Raw genomic sequence first — 25163 nt, 5'->3', positions numbered from 1 at the left:
AGCCAACGCCAAAATATTTGCAGCCGGCCGGGGCCGGCCGTGCTGAATAAACCGGTGCTCGACCAGACTGAAGCTTCTCGGGCCACCACAGCCCCTTGTCCTGCTCGTGGGGGACGTGCTGGACGCCTCCAGGCTCATTTTTGGGGGGTCTCTGGTTTATTTATGGGCTGGCCCCGGGTATTGCTGCTGGATGAGGTGGGGGTAGAGGTTGGAAGGGTCTTACCTTGGCCGAACCGGGCCATGCGGTACACCTCCTCGGCGCCTCGGAAGCCCAGCATCCGGCACACCACGTCTCCATCCTTCTTGTCCCAGCCGTCGTCACACACTGTGCCCCAACGCCGGTCGTAGAAGACCTCCACCCGTCCCTCGTGGGAGCCGGAGCCGTTCACCAGCCGAATCATCCCCTCCTCAGCGGCGGCTGCCGGGAAGAGAGAGGGAGGTCAGAGGAGGTGTGGTGGCATCTCCAAGTGCTGCCCCTTGCCCGCCTTGGACCGCCTCCCGTGCCCTCCCCGTGGTGCCCGCGGCTGCAGAAAGCGCTGGGTGATGGACCTCCGGGTGACCTGAGGACACCCCGTCACCACTGGATATGGTGCTGGAGGGGTCCCATCAAACCCAGGGGTTTGCTGGAGGAGGCTGAGCCTTGCAATGGTCATGCCAAGATGGGAAACCCGTTTGCAGCCTAAAAGTGCTGCAGGGAGGGCAGGCACCGAGCGAGGATCAGTCCTGAAGCCATCAAGGTGAGGGACGTCTCCCAAACGGAGACAGCTCAGGCTTGCGATGAGAAGAGAGATCTGAACAACCACGCGGGAGGAGGAAGACGCCGGCGAAACCAGGGCACAAGTATTTTCCAAAAGGGAATCTCAGGTGATTGGGAGGCTCTTCCAGCCCGGAGGCAGGACCCCGGACCGAGTCCACGCTGCCCAGGTGGACCCTGACGTCGTGCTTGAGGGGAGGGTCACGTCGGTCCGAAAGGCCAAACTGGGGTGGGGGGACATGGCTTGTCCCCCTCCCCACCGTGGCTTTGCTCCCTCCGCTCCCAGTTGCCTTTCTGTGGCTGCTCAGCCTTCCTCCCCTCCATCACCGCCCTCCTACCAGGCGAGACCAGCACGGTCGCCCTTCATCCTTCAGCCAGGGAGAGGCACGGGCTGGTGGTAGTTTATCTGACAGGGGCATGACCGAGGAGCTCAGCACCAAAACCAAACCACAGCGGTTCCTCCTCCACCCCCAGCCGAGGAAACCCAGCGAAAGGACCACGCCGCAGATCCCGTTATTTGGGATGAGAGAGGGGTTGAACGGAGAAAATCGCTGTCAGGCAGCTGGGCTCGCTCCGTGACTCACCGTGGGCTGGGACGGCAGCCAAGGGTGGAGCTGGACTCCCCCGAACAAGGTTGTATTGCAGCTGCTCCGAGATTGTTATTTAAAGACATTTTCTCAAAGCCAGGGCTTGGGTTTGGTTCCCCTTTTTGTTTTGTTCCCCCCCCCCCCCCCCCCTCAAAACACACGTTCCCGCTGGAAATGCTCAATGACATTACTTCTCAAACGCGAAGATAAATGGGGTTTGGATTGCTGCGTGAAGCATTTCCAGGCAGACCGAGGTCTCCTCCTTGATGGCCGTCAACGCTCCAGCTCATCCTCTACATCCCAAGCTGGTCCCTGGTGGAGAGGGGGGGGGGGGTCGGGGGGCTGCGCCCCGCTTCCGCGCCACCGAAGTCCCAGCAATGTAAAAGGGAACGAAAACTTCTCGTCTGTGATTTTTGACGGTACGGGGACCACGGCAGCTTCTCCGGTGGTGAACCCAAAAGGTCTCCACCTCACCAAGAGGCGACCGGTGCAGAGGGAGCTGCCAAGAGCTGGGTAAAATCTGACGTTGGTCCAACATCTGCTTTAACTCCGCGGTGGCGGGATGTCGCGGGCAGCCGTGCTTGGCCGAGGTCTCTTCGGGCACCTTGGCCAGCCAAGCTGGTGACCGCAAGGTTGGCCAAGGTGGGCAAAGCAGGGTCCCAGCCTGCCCCAGGCTTTCGGGGCTGGGAGGTGCAGGGTTAACGGGACATTTACAGACCGGAGCAGCGTTTGGGACCTGCTGCACAGAGATGCAACGGGGTTTGGCACTGCTGGCTGGCTGGGACCTGCACAAAAGTTGTTGGTTTGTTTTTTTTTTTTCTTCATGTTTCAGGCTCTGGGTTTTCCCTGGCTCGCTCCCAGCGGGAACAGGGCCACCTCTTCCAATGACCTCCCGAAAGCACAGTCCTTGCTTGGCCTCGGCACTGGCCGCTCTCCCACTTCCAGGACCCACTCGGGGTCAGGCTCAAGAAGGGGTCTGGAAACCCTGAGCATGTTTTCCTGGATCTGGGCAGAGCATCAGGTTCACGGAGGAGCCAGGAAACATCCCGTGTGCTGTCCCCGAACCATCTCGCTGATATTTTTGCACAGCCCTGCCATGGACCCGGAGGGGTGGCATCGCATCTCAGCAGGGGGGCTCGTTTGGGATGCTGCCGGCTGTCTTCTTCAGCGAGTCCTGGTAATGAAACCCGATTGCGATCTGGGATGGGATGTCTCCTCCCAGCCGTCGTGCAGCTTTGCCGAGGCAGCTGCCTTGGCTCACCCCAGGGATGGTGTCATCTGAGGGCTGGATGAAGTGACTCTTCCGAGGTGAACGCGGGTGCCGGAGCTGCGGACGCTGCCCGGAGCTGCCAGGGGAGCTGCTCCTGCCAAGCCAAGCTTGTGCCGGGTCCAAAACCGGTGTCCCCTGCTAGGGAGCCAGCCCAGCCTCCCTGCTCCAGGCGAGCAAGTGGAGGGCGGGATGCAGCCAGGGAAACCCAGGGTCCCGGCCAGGGAAACCCAGGGTCCAGCACTTCTCCTCCACTGCTCAGATCGAGGTGGCGAGCCACGCCGTGTCACCTTCTCGGCTCCACACGTTTGGTGACCCCAGCCACCGGCACTGCAGCACCTGGGGGGGGGGGGTCCCCTTGCCTGCCCGCTCTCCCGGCACCAGGGAATGCTGCGGCTTTGGGACCGTTGTCCCTCTTGCACCCTGGAGCATCCCAGGGCAGGGGATCCTTCCCTGGGTGCTGTCACCTCATGTCTGTGACGGCTATGGGAAAGCAATAGCTAAACGGGGCACGGAGATCCCGGCAGGCATAATCCCCTCCATGAAACCATCCAGCTCTGCCTCCAAAGCCACTGGCACTCCCTGGTGCCAGGAGAGCAAACCATCCAGCTCTGCCTCCAAAGCCACCGGCACTCCCTGGTGCCAGGAGAGCAGGCAGGTGACCAACGGTCCAGGACCAGCTCCCTACATCCAACATCAGCTGGCTGCTCATCCTGCCCAGGACCAGCTCCCTGTCTCCAACCCAAGGCAGTTGCTCACCCCAACGTCCTCACTCCTCCCCCTGCGAGCCCGTCCTCTCCCCGGCTCTCCGCTGGGTGCTCATCAGAGCCCGTGCGTGCTGGAGGACGATGACCGCTTCTCCAAGGAGGGGAAGAGATGCGCAATCAGGGGCGCAGATCCAGGCACCACCGGGATGTTCCCATTAATCAGCAGGGTGAGGGCGGCTAATAAAGCCACAGAGCTCAGCCGCATGAGTCCTGGCCACAGCCCTTCCACTTAGCCTCTAACAAGCGTTGCTTAGAGGGCTAATAAAAGCTAATAAAACCCAGAAGTTTCCTCCCAAACCAGTGCCAGCTGCCCGTAACGGCCTCGCAGCCCAGCTCAGTCCAGTCCAGCCAGGGGCTGTTTCGGTGCCCATGAGCCCTGGGGACTCTGCAAAAGCTGCAGCTGGAATCAGGGCTGCGCTTGGGTCCTGGCCCTGGCGAGCTGGCGGAGCCATCGGGAGATGCACCGGGACCAAAGCGGGTTGTCCACCTCGTTGTGCTGCAGAAGGTTGTCCAGGATCAGGTCCTCCCGGGCTGCAGCTCCAGAGCAGCGCAGGAGCATGCCAGCCGTGCTCTCTGCCTGCAGCAACCCCCCGCCTGCGAAGTGGCCTGGCCCCGTCTGTCTCAGAGCAGCTCCCTGGCCCCTTCCCTCTCCAACATACCAAATAAACCCCGAAAGCACCATTTCTTTCGCATCCTGTGCGTGTGCATTTGTTTTTGCTGCAGCAGTTACTTCCAAAACCCTCGACCTCCCACGTGCCCAGCCCCCAAAAACAGCAAAACAAGAAAGGAAAAGCTAAAGAGGAGAAATAACCTCCGGTGGCCGAGAAAACAAGGGCCTGATTCTTTGCAGCTGGGCTGAGATATCATCTCCCCCCTGGTAATGGAGACCATCTGCCCCCGGTTCCCTGGGCTCCCCACCGCCCTCTCCCGCTGCCCCTGCTCCGCTCGGGTCCCTCTGGTTTGGGAATGTGGATGCAAACGTCAAGTTTCCAGTGGGGAGATGTGGGGTACGTCTATCCCAGGAAATTAGTGATACAGCCCATCATTTGTACTTTGCGGATGGGAACCAGCTGTGCTCGCCCACCGAGCAGTGGCTGGAGGGGGCTGGGGTCCTTGGTCCTTGCTGGGGTGCTGGTGCATCCCGCCGTGGTGCTCCCCGGCCGCCTCTGCTGCTGCTCCCCTTCCAACCCTGCCGCATCCTCGCTCTTGCGTGGCACCATTTGGGGGTCGTGGCGGCTGGTGGCAGGGACCGGGAGGCCCTGTGTGGGGCGCCTGAGGCAGGAGGGATGTCCTCGGGGAGACGGGAGGGATGTCCCCAAGGAGGGAAGTCCCTGGAGAGGCAGGAGGGATGTCCTCGGGGAGGCGGGAGGGATGTCCCCAAGGAGGGAAGTCCCTGGAGAGGCAGGAGGGATGTCCAAAGCCTAGAGGAAGCCATCAGCATCTCCAGGGGTCTCAGGGACGGCATAGCCACAGCGTGCAGCAGAGGGTGGGAAGGATCCAGCCCCGGGCTCGTTCCCTGGCAGTTCTTGGCTTGCCAGGGGACGGCAAGCTGGGGATCGACGGGCACGTGCTGGTCTCGGCCCCAGAGGAAACCCCAAAGCAATGGCAGCGCTGCCGGGCCCGGCTGCGGTCGGCAGCATGGCGTGGCCCGGGTGCCTCCATCCAAACGGGCCTTTCCATCTTTAAGCCCTGGAAAAACGCTTCTTCGGGCCGATCCTGCCATGGGGCGAGGGGTGGAAGAGACGTGTCCTTCCAACCCCTCATTCCTCTCGCTGCCAGCTCCGGGCTGTCCCCGGCTTGGCGACCATACTGTTTGCCAGCAAAACGCGTGGCCGGGCGGGCGGGCGAGCTCAGCCCTGAGCTTGATCCTATTTGTTCCGCGGGAAGGAGCCGGGAGTGGAAAGTCCCGGCAGGCTTCGGGCATCCCCGGTCCAGCCCCATCGGCCTGGCCGGGGTCTCGGCACGCCGAGGGCTCCTGGGGCTGCAGAGCAAGGTGCTTCCCACTGCTTGGCTCTGCCTTAACGTCATGACCACTTCCCTTGAGGATCCTCCGTCTTTGCATGCTGCCGGCATCCCTCCCGCCTCCCCGCCGCTCCGGTTCCTCCTTGCCCAGGCAGGAAAACCCAAGCACGGGGCTCAGCAGCCTTGTCCCAGCAGCGACCGCTGCTTTCCTGCCTGCTTTGCAGCAGGCATTTCTCCCACGGGCTCCTAACGCCCCCACCAAACACCACCGAAACCGTGCCCGGACCACCGGGGAGATGACCGCGAGCGAGCGCTTACCCGTGCCGCCGCCGCCTCGGTCCCCCTTCTCTCCCTTCGGGCCTCGGTCACCTGGTAAAAGAGCAAGCAGGGGGCATAAATCTTGCTAAAATCAGATTTTTACTGGATATCCTGCTCTTAGGCAACGCTGTGTGTCTGTAGCTCTTGGGGGGCTTTATCAGTTTGGGGAAACCGAGGCAAACGACGTTGTCGGCCCCTCTCCTGACCCCTCGGCCGTGCTGCACGGCGATGGGACCCACCGTCTCGCTCCCCTGGCTTCTCCTGGGATGCTTCTTTTCAAAGGCAAAACCAACCCGGCCCTGGGAAAACACGGCTTCGTGCAGGGTTCATCCCGCGTGGGGCCAGCCGTTCCCTGGGCTCCCTGTGTTTGTATTTCATGCCCAAAGTGGCTCTTTCCCCCTGGATCTGCCGGGGCCGGGGGTGGGCCCTGCCCTGCGTACCCTCTTGGGGGGGTGGGGGGGGGCTGTGCAATACCCCCCAGCTCGGGGTGCAGGGTAAGGATGGGAGAATGGGGAACCCCTCAAAAATCCTCCCGGGGTGCATGTCCCGTAGCAGAGGGAGGACGGAGGGCTGGCGGCCCCTCGAACCATCCCACCCACACTGCTACACCCCCACCCCGAACAGCCAAGCCCTGGCTGCCGGGCAGCAGCGGAGCGGGAATAAAGGAAAGCAAACCCTGAATCCGGGGCTAAAAAAATCCTATTTAAGGCTAAAAAGGCTTCATTTTGCAGGGGTCAGGGACAGGGACGTGGCTTCCTGCAGCCTCGATGGAGCATCACCCCTTCCCGCACCCAGCTGGCACCTCCTCACGAGCAGATTTGGTGAACCAAACCCTGTATCCCTCAAAAGGCAACGATGCTGGGGGCAGGGGGCGTTCAGGCCAGCTGGGTAAACAGGCTGCCTTCAAAAACATGCCTATTTCCATACAAAAATAATGAGCTCAATAATTATCTGTGTCACGGCTTGGCTTTCCCCGTGGCTCGCGAGCGTGGCCTGCCTTCTGCCTGCCTCCCACCACCTCCCTTAACCCCTGCCCACGCTCCGGCTTTGCTCCTGGCCGGTGGCAGCAGCCGCGTTTTCCCATGGTGTGCACCGCTGAAAACACCGTCCTGAGTGGGGCCGTGGGCTCGGCTTTGCTGGTCCTGGTTTTGCCCCCGAGGCTGCAGAGGGAAGGGGCCGGGGAAGGCTCCGGGCTGCTCCAGCCGGCGATGCTCCGGGCGAGCCCCAGCCCTGCGGCACGGCCCCGCTTCCACATATCCTCCTCTTTTGTCTCCGTGTAAGAACAACAAACAACACACACGCACTCAGAACTTTCTTACAAAATAAAATAATAATAGAGGGGGGAAAAAAAAAGAGCGTGCAGGAAATTCTTGCCCTTTAACTTGGAGGCTCTGGGAAGGCGAGATTGCTCCCCTGGGCAGCCGCAGCTGTGTCAGATGGAGGAAAGCTGCCTGCAGCCTGCCCCGCTGATGGGAACCAGATGACAACAGCCCCCCGAGCAGCGGGAGAGAGGCCAGAGATGCTGCTCACCGGCACGTGATGGTACTGGGATGCCGGAGCAGCCCGTGCTGTCCACCACCTTCCTTCCCCAGCCCAGAGGAAAGGGGGTTGGAAAGCAACAGTTACTGTTCTTTTGTGTTCGTCCCCAAAAATCCGGCTCTTCCGGAGCAGAAACGCTTTCCCTGCGGGGTCCGGGCTGCATCCTATAGGGTATCCTATAGGAACGATGGAGAGAGGTGAAGGTGGAAAGATGGAGCTCGAGGAACAGGAATGTATCAGCTGTGCTGGGCAGAAAAGTCGTGGACTGAAACTCCTGGAGTAAATAACTGCTGTATCGTTGCTGGTCTCATTAGGGAGGTGACAGCAACTGGGATGAGTGGGGGACTTCAGAGGTGCTGCACTGGAAGGAAATACTCTAACAATGGGAGACCTCAACCCTCAGAAACGGTTAGAAACCCTTAAGAAAAAGACCAAGGCAAAAAAATTCAGCACAAATTGAAACCGTACGGCACTGCTGCAAGAGGAACAGGCTGCCCAGAGAGGTGGTGGCTGCCCCGTCCCTGGAAACATTCCAGGTCAGGCTGGACGGGGCTCTGAGCAACCTGCTCTAGTTGAAGATGTCCCTGCCCACGGCAGGGGGGTTGGACTAGATGGCCTTGAGAGGTCCCTTCCCACCCAAACCGTTCTGTGATCCGATGATTCTATGAAGAGGCACGGCTGGCAGAAGGCAGCGGAGCCGGTGGTGAGACCTCCCCAGCAGCCGGGAATGCTGTGGGGGAAACCAGGGGCTCCTGGCACAGGCAGAGCGAGATGCCCAGCAGCACGTCTTCAGGGCCAGGTGCCGCTCTCCTGGGAGCCCCGATGTCATTAGCCAACGGGGGGCACCCGGGTCTCCAAAAAGCAGTAGATGGGCTCAGCTTAAAGATGCCGAGGTGTTAAAAATGGGTCCAGGGGCTCTTGAGGAGCGGGAACTGGTTACGGATGGGGAAGGAAGAGCTGGTGCAATGGGCTCCGTGGCTGGACCCGTCCCAAACGCGGCTGGGGAACAGCCCATCATCGGAGCCGACGCTGCTTCGGGATGGGTTGGTGGGTCTAACCAAAAGCGCGCCGTTCTGGATGTGCTTCTCCTCCCCATCCCCGACCTGTGCTTCTGCATTAGGCTTAAGCTGGGTTGGTTTTTTGTTGTGGTTTTTTTTTTCAGCTTCATATACATCTGGCAGAGGAAAGACCCTTTAAAAGAAAGAAGTGTTTTATGGACGATGCCAACAGATTCACAAGGGTGCTTTAAAACACATCCCGTCCCCTCTGCCTTATCCTTCCCCCTCTGCCTTGGCTTTTCCCGTGCAGTCCTCCAAGCTCCTTCATTTCCTCACTCTCCTGGAAGGTTTTTCTTCTTATTTTCTCTTTTTCCCTTCTTCCCATCACTCTCCACAGCGAGCAGAGGGGACAGCCCCTTCAGCAGCACAACTCGCTGACTTCACCCCGGGGTCAAGCCCAGCTCCCCGAGGTGTCAGGGCTGGAGAGCATCCTTAGCTGGGGGCAAAGCCCCGGTGAGCTGGAAAGGAGAGAGCCTCGGGGCTGGGACCGAGCCCGCGAGTTCAGGAGAGCCCCTTGCCGGCATCACCGCTGGTCCTACCAGGAGGTCCTGCCCAGTGCCTTCACCCAACGAGTGTCAAGGTCTTGCTCGGCTGGTTCCCACTGCGGGTAAATCAGTGAAGCTCAGTCTGGTTTTTCTGGACTGTGCACGCAGTTTTGGCACAGATGCCACGACGAGTGACCCTCAGCCCTTCCCATGGCAGAAGCTCGGTCCCCACCGACGTCCTGCTCCTGGGCATCACCTCTGCTCCAAAAATCAGCGCTGCTGAGAGAGGCAGGGCACAAAACCTGCAAAGCTCACGGGAGAGGACATCACTGGAGGAGGGTGGAAAGAGCTCCTGGGTCTGCAGGGTGAGGTGGACCACCATGGTCTCGGAGCAAGTCCCAGGAGAAGCTGCCAAACCCCCATCTTCACAGGCAGAAACATGTTCTGCCTTCAGCAACATGCCAAAACCCTCCTCCTTGCCTGCACGTGGTGTTTAGGAAGGGGACTTCTCTCATTGCCCTGAATTTATCTACAAATTAGCGATCCCTACCTTGGCCCATTTACTGCTGTTTCCTCCTGAGCGTGTTCCCTGCGTGAAGTTCTCCATGGAAGAGTGAAGAAGACTGATGTACACTCACTTTCCAGAATAATTTTCCCCATTTGGAAACGAGGAAAATAATACTCCACTGGGGTAATTTTGAGGGAAAATGCATCAAGGATAGGAAAACGCCAACAAGGGAAAATACATAGGACTTTGCTGTGGAGAGGAGAAGCTGTCCCTCGACCGGGTCAGACCACCTCTGCGAGATGGTTTGACCCGGGATTTTTGGTGAGGAGGCTCATCCACCCCAGATGTGCCCCCGCCAGGACAGGCTGCATTTCCCGGGGAGCCGATAGCTCTCCTGCGCTCAGAAGAAAGTCATTATAGAAGTGTAAGACTAGTGCTGCAGAAACACAGGCCTTTACTTAAAGCCCGGGCTTGGACCGTTGCCTCACTCGGTGTCTGTTTCCTATAAATTTCAGAGAATCCCATAAACTGTAGAAATTCAGAGCTTGCTGCCAGCGTGGTTTGCTATTTATTGGAGAAGGGTTTGGATGAAACCCCCTTATCTGAGCACCCCTGACCTCTGGGAAGTGGGCAACAGGGGCTGTAGCTTGGGGCTCCCTTCGTAGGGGACACATCCAAGGCCTGGAGGTGACCTCCATCCACATGGGGCCAGCAAGGGGAGGTGGAGGGAGGGATCCCTGTGCTGGTGATGGCCTCTGGTGGGACCTGGGGGTGGTCCATCCCCCCCGGGGGGAACGCCTGATGGCTTTGCCGCTGTGGGGTCATCCTCATCCCAAACCAACGACACATCCAAGAAATGCACGAGGAAGGGGGTGCATCCAGTCCATGGCTCGTGGAGCCCCGGAGATGGCTAAACTTCCTTCATGCCAAGAGGCCTCCTCAGATACAGAGATTCCTCTACGCCAGCGAAAGGACGATAGCTAGAAGCAATGCACCGCATGACAAAGACCTGCTAACCCCCGTTGCTGCCTTTGGTGCGCCGTCCAAGCCATTGCCTCCTAAAACCAAGAGCAGAAGTGCTTCTTCTCCCTGGGCAAGGGAGAACCTTGAGATGAGGTCTCCATCTCCTTGAGATGGAGACCGGCTTTGGGGAAGGGTCACCAAGCTGGTGGGGGTTGGTGCTCTACCACTGCGGTGTGGCCATGGCTCTCCCCTGGAGGCAGGGGCTGTGCTGGGGGGTGGTCTCCACCACCTCCTGGGCTGGTAAGCACTGGAGAAAGTCTTCGTCCTCACTGTTGTGTCTCCAGAGAGCTCCTTGCTGGAGCTGTGATGCCCACCATGGGGTCTGTTAACACATCTCAGCGCTGACCCAGCACAGCAGCTATTAACATCTCTGTCTTAGGGGTGGAAATGTGATGCGGGAGCCCATCAGCCTCCTCCCTCTGGAAGGGACGCGTCCCCCGGGGATGCGTTTTGCAGAACAAATCTGGCATCAGGGCTCGGTCTTCTACTGGAGCCCAATTCAATTTGCCCAGGCTCCTCAGGATAATTTGCTCGTCTAATGAGCACTTGGCACCGGCCAGTGAGAAAAGCCCACTTTCCTCTGCTCCGGGGAAGGAGAGGAAACCGCGATCCCAAAGCACGTTGTGGTTTTGGTTGGCGGACCTCGGCGTTTGATGCGCTGCCAGGAACATCTTGGCGCCGATGTCTCCCTTGCGTTAGCACCCGTCCCTGCAGCGCTCACGCCTTTGCAAGGCTTGTCTCAGGGACGCATCCAGGCGTTAGTTTGACCTCCTGCAGCATCAGATCAGGCGTTTTCGCCCCGCAGCTCCGATAAAGTCCTGCACCCCCACAACACGATATTGCAATCCTGCAGGCCGGAGTTACCTCCAAAAAAAACCCAAGAGAGAGCGCTGGAAAACAAGCATGAAATGCTGGTTTCTTTATTCTTGCAGCGCGCAGGGCTCTGCGCCCCGCTGGCAGCCTCTGCCTTGGTGGGAGGACGGAGACTTGTCCCAGCCACATCAGCCCAGAAACCCTGGGCTTCCAGTTAGATGGGACGGGGTGATGGAAATAGCACCCAGCAGCGTTCTTCAAGACTACGCAGCACTGCATAAATGTCATCTAACCAGCCACGTGGCCTGGAAAGCCGTCTCCAGCAGCTAACGGGCCCCAGGAGGTCAGCTTGTGCCCGGACTGGGGTGACTGGGCGAGCGGTGGGATGAACAGAGCCATCGTGTCAGTAGGGCGGGTGATCACAGCAGCAATGGCTCGAGGGAAAGAGGACCAGCCAGGTGCTAATCCTGCAGGAGACTTTCTTGCCTTGGGCTGCAGCTCTGGGAGCTTCACGCTGCTCCCTCGCTACAGAAGGAGGCCACTGGCAGCGTCTCATCTCCTGCATCTCTTTTCTACCTGGATCTAAAGCTTCCTGGGGCCGCACCGGGAGGCACTGGCACTGGGAGGCGGATGGCGTGTCCCTAGGAAAGGTCCTTCTCCTAAAGACACCATGAAGCGGAGAAGGGATGGAAGATGTGCTCCTGCCCCTAGACTACAAGGGGCTCTCTGGTGGCATGCAAGATACAGGAGATGGCCACCGCTGTGGCTGCCGCATGTGAAGGATGGGCCACCAGACACGGCATGGGGGTCTCACCCCAACGCCCACCCCTGGCAATGACCAGCTCTTTGGAGGACATACAGAAAACTGGACACCAGCTCTGGGCCAGCTCGATGCCAAGTCTGCAGATAGAGCAGAGAGAGGATGTTTAAAGAGGAAGTTTTCCTTCAGCTTTCACACGTGTAATTCGCCCAAGGAGCTCGCTGCGTGAAAGCGAGAACTTGCAAGACAACGCACGGGACCTCCAGAAGAAGGGACAGCAACACCTCCTGCCTGGAGCGCTGCCTGCAGGGCTCCGGGCATTTTCCAGACCCGGACACCGGTCTGTGGCCACGGTCCCAGGTCCTGGTGGTCAGTGCGGCCACGTCCCAGGTCAACATCACCCACAAGCATGAGAGGAGGGGAATACACCACTTTGGCCACCGGTGACCAGGGCAGGCTGCAGGCAGGGCAGCTCTGCCCGGGGTGGTGTCCCTTCCTCGGGCTGGGCTCTTCCTGCCTCCCCCTGCCCACAAGGCATTCTGAGGCAGAAAGAGCATGTTTTGGGATTATCCATCCTGGTTTAGGTTGCAGCATGGAACTTCTTTTAGAAGTTCTCCTGGGACAGATCTGTCCTGCTAAATAGGTGTGTGGCCACTTCCTACACCCACAGCTTCTCCCTGCTCTTAGCCGGGGCGTGGTGAGGCGCTGCAAAACCACAGCGAGCCGGAAAAGGTCACCAGAAAACAAACACAAGGCTGTTCCTAAAGCCCTTGGCCAGAGCCAAGCGTCGGAGGGCAGCCCGGCAGGTCCTCACGGGGCTCTGGCGAGTGCCTGGTGCAGGCAGCGCTGCCCGCCTGCCTGCGCTGAGCCCCACTGCAGGGCAGGAGCATCACCAACCCAACTGTTTTGCCCTTCTCCCTCCAATCCCTGGACTCTCTCCACCGCTGTGCCTTGGTGGGAAGGTCTCGGTGCAGAGGTTGTTCATCGGCGCAGAGGTCGTTCACGTGCAGGCTCACAGCTCAGCAAGGTTTCCTCTCCCCCCAGGAGCTCCAGGTGGGTCCCAAGCCCCAAGGACCTCTCACACCCATGACCAGTGCCTCTGCCCCTCGTGCCAGTGGTCTCTAGAGACAGTTTGCTGCCCAACGAGCCCAGCCAGACCCCACGACCCAGCCGGGAGCATGCGCAGAGGCTGGTCCTTACCTTTGAATCCCCGCATCCCCACTGGGCCCGGAGGGCCAAGATCTCCTTGGTCCCCTTTCAAGCCACGTGGTCCTGGTGGCCCTCTCTCCCCGGGTAGCCCTGGAGCGAGGACAAAGAGGCAAAATGACCCTGTTGCAGCGGAGACCTACAAAAACCAGATGTGCATGCGCGCACACACGCGCACGCACGCACACATGTGTCCTGCTTGCCAGCAGACGTGCCAGTCGGTCTCTGGTTCTTTGCCAGGAGTCGGGGACCATCAGGAGACACCTGAGAGTCCAGCCCATCCTCTCTTTCTGCACCTGCCCCCGGGTACGGGATGGATTTAACCCAGAGACAGGCTGGTGCTAATGCAGCTCTGAGCATCTTAGGGCTCAGATCAAGGTAACTGGGCTCCAAAGCTGGAGACTAAGGAGGAAGAGCGAGGAGCCAGGGTGGAGCAGAGACCCCCAAGGAGACATTAGCTGCAGGTCCCCTGCATCCACGCACGCTGACCAGGCGGGTTTGCTATTTATTGGATAAGGGTTTGGATGAAACCCCCTTATCTGAGCACCCCTGACCTCCAGGAGGTGGGAAACGGGGGCTGCAGTTTGGGAGCTTGGGCTCCCTTCATCGGGGACACATCCAAGCCCCAGAGATGACCTCCGTCCACGCGGGCCAGCAAGGGGAGGTGGAGGGAGAGACCCCTGTGATGGTGATGGGCTCTGGTGGGACCTGCGGAGTGGTCCCACCAGACTGACCCAGCAGAGACTCAGCCCGAGCCTGAGCCCGAGCCGGATCCGAAGCTCCTGGGGGAGAAGTCCTTCAGATGGAGCTCCTCCGGCACCCGAGCTCAGCCCCCTGCCTGGCGCGATGCTGCCTGTCTCCCCTGCCTGTGCTGAGGGAGCCCTGAATTCCCCTGGCACTGTGCCTTCCGCCCCTCCTGGGCTGGGCTTTTCCAAACTTAGTCAATATTTTCCTCTGGTTTAAGAGGAAAAAAAAGTTGCCAGGAGGAATTTGGGCACCAGCTCCAGCGGACATGGTCTGGGGCTTAACTCTTTCCCTGCCGCGTCCGGCCAACGCCTCGCCTCCCTCCCCGGGGGTGTGCTGCAGCGTGTCGGGACCTGGCTATGGATTTGGGTAGAGGAGCTGGGGCAGAGGCAGGATGGTAGATTCGCTGCGCAAAAGGGGATTTATCAAGGGATGCTTTACAACGCCCGGCTACACCTGAACCTGACCTTCTCATACCCAAAGGGCTGGTGCTGTGACCACACCCAGAAAAGCACCAGAGAAAGCGAGATGGAGAAAGACCTAAAATAGCGGCCCTTTCAGCAACTCTTCCCGAAGGTGAACCCTCCAGAGATTGTTTTGTTTTTCTGTTTAAACAAAAAAAAAAAAAAAAAAAAGGAAAGAAGCCAGACGATATATTTCTGATGCTTGTTACACCCAAGAAAAACAGCCATGAATCTGTCAACGCAAAGAAATATAGCCGTCGGTGAAACAAGCACAGGCAGCCAGCGCTGAGGAGGGCTTTCGGAGAGCGATCGGGTTTCCAAGCTGGCTCTGCCTAACTTGGCTGGTCCTGCCGCCCGCCAGGGAGCCAGGGGAAAGGGGGTACCAAAATATGAGGTTTTAAGCCCAGCCCAGGACCAGCAGCTCAGATGCTCCGATGTGCTGAACCCTCCTGCTCTGACACTGGTAGTCCTATGGGGGTCATGTCTTCAGCAGTCAAGGTGAAGCCAGGGCTGGACACCCTGGATGGAGAAGGAGGTCCATGCCCCAGGCAGGACGGATCCTGTCGCCTCAATAGGAAAGATCCTCCTGGGGACAGAAAGTCCCCACCAAAGGGAATCCTCCATCACCTCTGTGCCATCCCCGGCTCTTGGATGCAAAGCCAGTATTTCTAGGTTTGGCTTAAAATTAGAAACAGGCTCAAGCTGAGTCCTGTTTCTCAGGGCAGGGGGTGTCTTCTGTTGTTTTTTAAATTGAATTTCTCTCAAAAACAATGGTTGGAGTTAAGGGGAAAAAAATTGGCATTCTTGACATTGGAAAAACGTGTCCTATGAAAAGCCTCAGAGCTGCAGCCGGTGGCCAAGTCCCCTCTGCCAGGCCGGAGGGACCCTGCCCCGGGTCTCCATGTGCTGGCAGCGAGGCCAGCCCCGGCGCTTTGCAAGGGCTTGGTTTTAGTGAGCACGGGGTAGTGGCCAGCTCCTGCACAAACCTGGGCTGGGTGGCTGTGTCAAAGGAGCCTGGGGACATCAACCTGCAGGTGATGGACCCTTGCAGCTCTCGCCGTCCTGGGGCCAGCTGGGAGACGAGGGAGACTTTTTGCCCCTAAAGACCGGCAGTCTGGCAGGAGAGGGGGCAGCAGGTTAATCCTGTTGCTCTTCAAGACTTGTGCGTAGCCGGTGAGGTCCCAGGGGACAGGTTGGGAAGTCACCAGGAGGTGTCCCGTTGACTCTATGGACTTTGGGTGAAGGCTTGCAGGGTTATGGGCACCCTGGATGTGGTGTTCCTTACCTCGCAGCCCAGGCAGGCCGGGAAGACCGGGTTCACCCTCCATCCCTTCGTTGCCTTGGTCTCCTTTGGGTCCTGGTGGCCCTGAAACACAACAGGTATCGGAGTGCAGCCATCGCGCCCCAGCTTCGCAGCTGTGCAGCAGATGCACCAGTGCATGCACCCACCCACCCTTCCCCAGCCGTTAGCATTCATCAGGTGTCCAGGGACCTCTCATAAACACAGACCCCCGCAGACAGGAGCAAAGTGGCAGCGAGGGAGCTTGCCAGCAGCCTTCTTCCACGATCTATGGATTTTGAAGGCCAAACGTGACTCCATCAACCTGTCTCACGTGCCAGCAAATTTCTCCTTGCAGCTCCTGTGGTTCCACCTTGAGCGTGACTCCATGGGAAATTCCAGTCTCCTGGAGTTTCCTTTTGACCAAAAGTTGTGACATCTCCAACGAAATAACATTAAAAAAAAAAAAAAAAAAAAAAAAAAAAAAAAGAAATGCATTTTGGAAATATTGAGGTGAACCTTTAGGAGAGGATTTGCATCACCGATCTCATCAGGAACTGGCCATCAGTGATTGCTTTTTGGTGCAAACTCTCGTGAGCGAGCAGAAAGTCCAACCCAGTAATAGAGTTATATTCCTCAGCCTGCAAAGGGCCAAGTCCGCAAAGCTGAAAACAATTATGAGCTAAATCAATGGAAAGAAAGAATTTGAACAGAGGGGGAAAAAAAAAAAGACTCATGGGATGATAGAAAATAGGGCAGAGAGAGGCCCCGAGGGGTCATTTGGTCTTTGTCCTACCAAGCCAGGGTGATAATTGGAAACTGTTAAACACTCTTTTCCTAGAAACCCCAAAAGCCGTAATCTCACAGTTGTGCAGAAAGCAAACAACCAGCCAGGGCTACAGGCGACGTGGTAACGCGAAAGGATGAGGAGAGGAAGAGGGGGGATGTTTAGCGGTCTTAATGAACGAGTAATTAGAATCTGCAGATATTACGCAGAAATCAGCAGGTTCCTGAGCAGGTGAACTGCAGCAAGCTCAGGAAACGTCCCGAGCTGGAGATGGCCAGGGGCTAGGAGAGGACTGCGGGGAACTATTGTGTTAGCTTGCCCTGGGTTTCCTCTTCCCTAGGTGATGCACATCTCCGGGCGCCGAGAGGACGTGGGGACGGACCCCAGACCCCGGGCACATGTCTCCTGTTCCCGGTTGGCAAAACAAAAGGATGCAAAGAACAACGGACCCCCCGGGAGAGCTGAGTACAATGAGGAGGCATTTTTGGGTGGGAACAAGAGGAACCACGCGCAGCAGGGACACTGCCTGGCCCTGGGTAGGAGAGGCAGGATTCTCCATGATGGAGAAGGTCCAGCGACGTTCAAGAGCTGCTCCACAGAGGGACATGGGGCAGGAGCCAGGCGAGGTGGGCGCTGTACGAAGGTGCTGGGGTGGCTGGTGAAATAGTTTTCATCCCCATAGCACTAAAGAAGGGTGTTCAGACATTAAATCATCGGATCACAGAATAGTTTGGGTTGGAAGGGACCTCTCAAGGCCATCTAGTCCAACCCCCCTGCCGCGGGCAGGGACATCTGCAACTAGAGCAGGTTGCTCAGAGCCCCGTCCAGCCTGACCTGGAATGTTTCCAGGGATGGGGCATCCACCACCTCTCTGGGCAACCTGGGCCAGTGTCTCACCACCCGCATCGTAAAACTACATGTTCTTAAATCTGCCTACTTGCCTGCTGGAGTTTGAAAAACTGAATAGATGGGCAAATAAATAAGCAATAGGAAGCACCCGATTGCATAAATAGAGGGTGTTAAGTACAGCCATTGATTTTCAGTGCCCCAAAAGAGCAAGAGGGAGGTCAAATCGTGCCAGTTTGTTAAAGTGGAATAATGTGGGTATGTTTAGGCTGCCCCATATCACCCAGCCCCTTCTGAAATAAAGAACTAACGGAGAATGTATTAAAATAAGTCGATACCATTAATTTCAGCCTACAGGGCATTACAGAAAGCAGAGCTTGCTGGAGATCCATGGCTTTATGGAGGTGATGGTGATTTTGATGGGTAGCAGTGGGAGTGTCAAGGCAAAGGGGTTTTTCTACCAGCACCATCTCCCGCCTGAAGGCCCCACGTGTCCCAGGATGAGCAGTGAAAACTCCGCATGACGCAGCCATGCTCCTGGGTTCAGGTCAAGTTCTTCCCTCCCCTGCGGCACCCCAGCACAGCAAAGGTTGGGCTGCTGAAAACCACTTGCTTAAACAAAACAGATGCTTTCCCACCACGAGCAAAACTAAAAGCAGCCCTGGAGACATCTGCGGCGGGAGCCACCGAGGACAGGTCTCCCATTTCATCACCCTGACTTTGCCCCAAGCATCCTCTCTGAAGGGAAGGGGTCCCACACCAATGGCACTGGAGCAAAACTACTGCTGACACGAAATGTCTTTCTTCCCCCACGCCGGCTCCAGCATGGCTCGGCCGAGGTCCCCTGTGCAGGGGCAGCTCTGACAACTTCCATCTGCTTTGGTTTTATCAGCACACTGGGAAATAACCCACACTAGGGCCCCACCTCAGTTCTGTTAACCCTGGAAGGGCCATGGGATCTGCCCGCTCAGGGCATCTCTCGGTGGGATGGGGATTGGAGCTGCCCGTCCTCCTTAAAATCAGCTGCTACAGTGCAGCCCCCCCAGTCCTCTGCCACCATCTCATCTCATCTCATCTCATCTCATCTCATCTCATCTCATCCCATCCCATCCCATCCCATCCCATCCCATCCCATCCCATCCCATCCCATCCCATCCCATCCCATCCCATCTATCATCTCAGAAAACTGTCCCAAGGGACATCGGGGAGGTCAAGGGCATGGACAGGCTAAGAAGGGAACTAAGTTTCATGGAGGATGACCATGGGCGACAGACAGTCTCATCTGCTCTGTAAGAGCTGGAGGCTGGGAGAACACAGCCAGGAAAGAGACATGTTGTCCCTTTCCCTAATCCCTGGGGTTAGAAACAGGGCTTGGGGATGGGCAGATTGTCAGGCTGATCCTGTTTGCTGGCTCCTAGGTTTTGGCATTCATCCTTCAGAGCTATTCCCACGGTAGTGAGCCCTGTGGTCCATCAGCCACCAGAACACCTCTTGGCTACATCCAGGCAGCTCCATGAGCAGAGATGGTCCCATTCCCAGGGACAGCTGGTGGGCTGGGACACAGGGAGCAGCTGGGGTGGAGGATGCATGAGCACTGGGAGGGGTGGTTGGGAGAGGCTGAGCAGCACTGCAGACACCGTGCCAAGCTGGTCCCCACCCCACAGTGTTTGAGGTTTGCACTCGGGAAAGAAAACCCCAGCCCAGATGCACCCCTGCTTCACCCTCCTGCCTGCACAGGGCTGGGCTGCTCACTGCATCAGCGGAGAAGAAAAACCCTCCAAAACCATCGGGATGAGGACTTTCATGATATGCACAGATCTGACAGCCAGATGGGACCGTTGCAATCACCCCGCCAGACCCGCTGCGAGCCAGCACATCCCACCCAGCAAGTTGTGCAAGCGGCTCCGGGCAGGCGGTGGATGATCCCGGGCATCCTCCCTCCTGGTGACACCATTATTTAAGGGGCATCCTCCCTCCTGGTGACACCATTATCCTCCCTCCTGGTGACACCCAGAGCCCCTCTGCGCTGCGAGGCCAAGCCCTCGAGACACACAAGCTGCTTGGCATCGTCGGCTGCTGGAGATGAGCCTGGGGACCTCCCCAAGCTGCCATCACCAGCAGACAGCCTCAAAAAGCCAGAGCCCGGGGTAGCTAAGGTCTCGGGGGAAGGAAAATGCACCCCCGAGCAGGCAGCCCTGCATCGCCCAGGACTGGCTCTGCTGCTGCAAATCCAGCCAGGAGCATGGTGGATTCATCCAAGGACATTTGGAGCCGGGGTAAAGCCAGCTGAGCACAAGGCTCCTAAATTATCCACGACCCATCGCTGCTGACAGAAAGCGGGGAGGGAGGAGGGATGGGGAGGGAGGGAAGTGGGGGCTGCCAGGAATGTGTCGGAGCAGCGGCTGATAAATCAGGTGCTGGCCCTTTGGGAGGGGATTTGTTTTGCTTTCTGCTCATGTTAATTGGAGTAACATGGCGCATGGGTGTCGGGCTCCACGACAGTCCCCTTCCTCAGTGGCTTCATCCAAGAGACGGTGATGTCCTCCCCATGGCAGTGGGGGCAAGAGAGGCCACGGGGGTGGGTAGGCAGCTACGAAAACCTCAAAGCAGCGGGTGCAACATAGTCCCAGCAGCCCTGAACCAGGCATCGGGAGCCAACGTCCCCCAAGGACCGGGGAAATGACCCCTATGAGCTGCTGGTACCCGAGGGTGATGGTTGGCCTGGATGGGGAGATGTAGCTGCTGCGGTTCGAACCACATCTGTCCCCTCTCGGCTCAGCAGACGGCCAGAGGGAGCAAGTGCTTCCCCATCTGGTATTTCAGCTGGAAGGACCAGAAATGAGCAACAGCTCATTGCATCTCCGCAGGTGCAAACCAACAGCCTAGAAGTGGGACAGCAACTGTCCCCCAACCTCTTGCTCTGCCCCAAGAGCTTGCACTGGGCTTTTCTGTGTTTCTTCATGGCTTTTCCCTCTCCCATGGCCATTCGCTGGGACTGTGATCAGGTCATGGTGTTTAACAGCCATGGATGTGTCCTGCGTGAATTTGTCCAGCTCCTTTTGGACCCGCTTGGGTTTCTGCCTCCACGAAGTCCTGCAGCAAGGGGCTCCAGCTGGATGAAAAGGTGGCATGTGGGAAAGGGCTGAGCCTCTCCTGGGCTTGCTGCCCACCATTTTATTGGGTTCCCCCTTGCTCTTGTGCCATAAATCACGAAGATGCTCATGACTTTGCTGGGTCCCATCACAGCCCTGTTTGGATGCCCCTGTTCCCAAAGAGCCTGACCCTTTCACTTCCCCATCATCCCACGAAGCCAAGCTGCTCCCAAGGAGTGCAGCTCCCTTCGCTCCCTCTCCTATTTTAGCCTCTAAGATCTTTGAAGCAAAAGCCACCTCTCCCTTGGTGCAGCACAGAGGGACCCTCCTCTTGCCGCTCCCCAGTCACATCAGGCAGCCGGACCGGGGTCCACCACAGCAGACGTGGGTTTCTCCAGTGCAGGCATCTCCACCTGAGCTGGTCCCCTTGGAGCTGGGCTGTCCTAGGAGATCTAGTGCTGTGGGATGCAGAGAAGTGGGTGATCCCACGGCAGCAAGACAGTAAGGTATGAAACAGCTGGAAATTCCTGACATCAGAGAGGAAGAAATGTTCAAGTAGATGGTTAACCCTGGCCATACAGCTACGCTCACGAGATAACGGTGTGACAAATGGCTGGACCTTGCAGATAATTAAGAAAAAGGGAGTAGATGCTTAGCAGACTGCGGGGAGGGGGGGGCAGATTACCGAGGCAACCATATTAAATACTGAAAAAAGGGGATCAGCAAAACTAGAATCAATGGTCAAGAGTTAGCAGGGATGGGTTGTTTATTTCACCATGCTGAGGGTGGTGAGACACTGGTCCAGGTTGCCCAGAGAGGTGGTGGATGCCCCATCCCTGGAAACATTCCAGGTCAGGCTGGACGGGGCTCTGAGCAACCTGCTCTAGTTGCAGATGTCCCTGCCCGCGGCAGGGGGGTTGGACTTTAGAGGTCCCTTCCCACCCAAACCATTCTGTGATTCTATGACTTGGGAGGGGCTGAGGGTGGTAAAGGAGGAGAAGATGGGAGGGGGGAAATGGAGTAAAGGGGATGTACAGTAAAGCGAATTATGTGATTGATGATGACTGAGGGAACTGGTGGGCAGCCTGCTGCTTGATCACTGCAGTACGAAGCAGGGCAAAAAACCCACCGTCTCTGTCGCGCTCGGTCTGGTTCACTTTCATGGTCAGGAGAGACCTGGCAGAGTTTTTTCCTGGCATCTTTGAGGGAACCTTGGGAGCTTTCTTCCTAACATGGACGGAGGAGCATTTGGAGAGTCCAAGAGTCCAAGGTGATGGAGACACCTGAACACCGCAGACACCTCAGCAGTGGTGCCTGGTGGATTTGATACACCAAAGAGTACCTGAGACATCCCCACAGGACATCCCCATGCCACAGGGACCATTTCCACCACCACCCAAAGCACCGAGAACACCCCCCTCCTCACGACAGCTTCATGCACCGGCGAGGGAGCTGCTTATAAGAGGTGCTCGGCTTACCCCGTATCATGGAGATGTTCTTCAGCGCAACGGAGTGCTCCCAGTCCTTCAGCCGCAGGTCCTCCGTCACGTTGTTGAGGATGGCCAGCTCGTGCTTCAGCTGCTCCTCCATGGCTATGTGGATGAGGCGCATCTGCCGGGCATCTTCGGTGGCGTTGCTGATCAGCACCTGCAGGTCCTGGATGCGGGTATGGTGGATGTTCACGTCGTAGGAGAAGGTCCTGTTCATGGTGTCCATGGCCCCGTTCACGGCCATCACCTGGTCGCTCAGGCTCTCCACCCTGCTGCCCAGGTGGCTCAGGAGGTGGTCGTGGTGCTGCAGCAGCAGCCGGCTGCTGTTGCCTTCCACGGAGAGCTTGTACATCTCCTGCTGAGCTGCGTCGCTCTGCTGGGTCAAGCTGTCCCAGAGGTTGGACACCGCCTTGTCAGTTTGGCTGGCCTGGGTCTGCAGGCTCCAGAGAAGCCCCTCCAGCTTCTGCAGTGACCCCGTCATGAGGAACAAGGAGTCCGAGTGGTTCTGCAGGAGGTCCTGGAGCCTCCAGATGTGGTCCAGCATGTCCCCCTTCAGGGGTAGGTGCAGCAGCTTCACCTGCATGTCCCTAAAGCTCTCGTTGAGGCGGTTGACGTTCCCCATAAGCGCCTTCAGGTCCTCGGGGGAAGTCTGTGGTCTGGAGACTGCAAGGGATGGAGAGGAGAGGGCATCAGAAGCCACCCCATGGAAGCGGGGACCCTCCTGAGAGATGCAACCCCGCCTCCTCCCATGGAGCGCTTGGACATCCCCCTGTTCCTTGGTGCTTGGAGGTGGAAGCCCTACCTCAAACCCCAAAAGGTTCATCCCAAAAGCCCCTCTCTGGCCCCACGGTTTTCTCCATGGTTGGAGAAGGAGGTTGAAGGTCTGGAGAAGGAGACACCTCGCTCGGGAAGGACAGCAAAAGCTCCCAGCAGCTCTGGGCTTCGGGGTGGCTCTGGGCTTTGCCAGATGGGTCACGGTGCTACAAAGCTCTACCTTGTGGCTTTGCCCGGCTTGTGTTTGCCTTTGGTCAGAGGACTGGCGGCTAAAAGCATCCGCTTCCCTTTCCTAAAAACAGACCTTAAAAACTGCTAAATTCCCCCGCTGAGGTTTTAATTTTAATTTTAACAATCAGGTTTCCCTTCTGGCTGCTGATCCCGGGCCTGAGCTCAGCCCCTTGCTCTATAATGAAGACCATCAGGCTGGCTCGGCAGGTCTCCACGGCGCTGGGTGCGGTTTGCTGTCAGCCTCTAAGTACCGCATCCCGCATCCCGGGGCTGCCAGGGCTCTTCCCGAGGGAGGGAAGGAGGGAGGAAACCCACCCCGGCTCAGGAGCATCCACATCCCTCATCCCGGGGCTGCCAGGGCTCTTCCCGAGCGAGGGAGGAAACCCACCCTGGCTCAGGAGCATCCTTCACCCCCCACCTCTGCAATCCTGGTGGGAGAGAGTTCCCGGCCATCCAGGCACCCACCCCAAACTCCTCCTGGCCTCGCGCCAGCTCCCAGAGCACCGAGATGGGGTTCGGAGAGGGAACCTGGAAATCTGGGGCGGGGGGGGAACCTCTTGCTCTCAGCGGCTCCTACCACTGCTCCAGCAGCCCCCTGCCCAGCAAGCCCAGCAGCACCCAGTAAAGCCTGATCCTGGACCCCGGCACCCTGTTGCGTGCCTTGGCGCACCCCAAAAACGCTGATCCAGGCAGGGGATAACATCTTCTCCCTCCGCCTTGCATCGACGCTGGGTCTCCAACGCAGCCTGGGGTGGGGGACTCAAGGCCAAACCCACACGAATAATGGGATTTTTTTTTTTTTTTCCTAAATAAATAATACCCATTGTTCTTTAAGCTGTGGTGGGGCTTCGGCTGGCGCGATGCTGGGGGCTGGCGCGGGACCGGCCTGGCAGCTCACCCCCTCATTTCCACGGAGGAGAAACGGAGCGAAGCCGTTTGGTTTGAATTAAAATCGCAGGAGTAAGGAGAGGGCGAAAGCAGACGTGCACATGCGAAGGGCTCCAGCCCCCCCCCCCGGGCTCAGGGCCACCCGCAGCAGAGGCGCTGGGTGCCCGGGAGGGGACCAGGGGGACCAGCTGTGCCCAGGGACGGGGCTCTGGGAGGGCCAGCGGGTGCCGTAACGGAGGAGCTGAGCATCTTCCAGGCACCGAAGGCATCTTTCCTCTGTTAATTAGTCCCGCTGCTGGACTGCCCCAGCTTCCCAGGCTGGGCTGCAGCGTGCCAGCTCGGAGCTCTCCTCCTGGGGCACGGTGACATTGTTTGGTCCCCTCTTGCGTGTCCCTGCTTGTCACCTGCATCACTGCAGGGGGGGACGTCTCAATGTCACCGGTTATCGCCCGTCCCTGCTGTGCCAGGGGCCCAGCGGGCACCGTCTCGGGGGAGCCTTTGCCCGTGGGGGTTCGCAACGGGGAAAGCAACCAAGCGACGTGCCCAAAGCCACCCCGAGAGGGGACGACTGGCAAGGAAAGACCTTGGGAAAAATCGCCACGGGGCTGGCGAAGGGCTGGGTGCTGCTGCCTTCTGCGTGGGTGACCAAAGCTGCTCCGCCGAGCATTTCTTGACCCAGGGTGCCTGTGATGGGTGCAGAGACAACCACGGCTTCCTTGCAACGAAACCAAGGGGAAAAGCAGCCCTGTGTGACCAGCACAAGGAGAAATAACCCCAACCCCAGGTCCTGCGGTGGCCGAGGGCTGGGAAGCACGGGCGAGCTCCCCTCCTTTGCACCTGCGGTTAGTTGCAAAGCCTGCGGAGTTCCCCAAATTCCCATAAATCACTTCCAATAACCAGCTGGGATCCCAGCGGCTCTCCTCTGCCCAGCCCTGGCACCGCAGCCACCAACCCGAGGGCAGCCAAGGCTGCTCCGGAGCATCCCGCAGCCAAAACCACGCCGGGAAGCTTCCAAGCAGCAACACCTCCAGCCTTGGGCTGCTCTGTGCGTGCACGTGCGTGCGAGCCAGCAGCTCTCCTGCCTCCCAAATCTTCTGCCTCCCATTTTCCACTTGCCGGGTTGGTAGGATGGACTAATCCTGCCGCAAGGCAGAGGCACGGACATCGCCCCGCTCAGCAGGCAAAAGCTGCGGGCCAGGGCTGCAGGCACGGGGCTGAGCCAGAGGAGCAGAACGTGGGCGTTGTGGGCCCGTAACGCCCTCCTTGGTTTCTGTTCTTTGCATGAAATCAAGAGCTGGGAGCTGGCGAGTCGTAGAGTTGCTGGGAACCTGGAGCACACGCAGAAATGCATGCACACCAGCTCATGTGCGTGCACACACACGCTCGCACACGCATGCAGGCATAGAATCAGAGAATCATAGAGTCATTGAGGTTGGAAAAGACCTCTAAGATCATCGAGTCCAACCGTCGACCCAACACCACCACCCACTAAACCATGTCCCTAAGTGCCTCATCTACGCA

The 25163-nt window shown here is 58.3% G+C and overlaps 1 protein-coding gene across 1 annotated transcript in view; it reads right to left on the bottom strand.

The window, feature by feature from the left end:
- The window catches only part of SCARA5 (scavenger receptor class A member 5), a 40440-nt gene that overhangs the window by 3282 nt on the left and 11995 nt on the right, over positions 1–25163 (bottom strand). The window contains exons 3-7 of the mRNA XM_009275124.1: positions 21738–22412; positions 15541–15621; positions 13042–13140; positions 5656–5706; positions 224–418 (exon numbers count right to left, since the gene is read on the bottom strand). Coding sequence (XP_009273399.1) covers positions 224–418; positions 5656–5706; positions 13042–13140; positions 15541–15621; positions 21738–22412 — 1101 coding nt within the window. The remainder of the gene's footprint in view (positions 1–223; positions 419–5655; positions 5707–13041; positions 13141–15540; positions 15622–21737; positions 22413–25163) is intronic.

The sequence above is a fragment of the Aptenodytes forsteri genome, unplaced genomic scaffold (genome assembly GCF_000699145.1).
Source record: "Aptenodytes forsteri isolate BGI_AS27 unplaced genomic scaffold, ASM69914v1 Scaffold192, whole genome shotgun sequence".
In the NCBI taxonomy this organism is placed as follows: domain Eukaryota; kingdom Metazoa; phylum Chordata; class Aves; order Sphenisciformes; family Spheniscidae; genus Aptenodytes; species Aptenodytes forsteri.
This window is presented reverse-complemented; position numbering and strand designations above follow the sequence as displayed.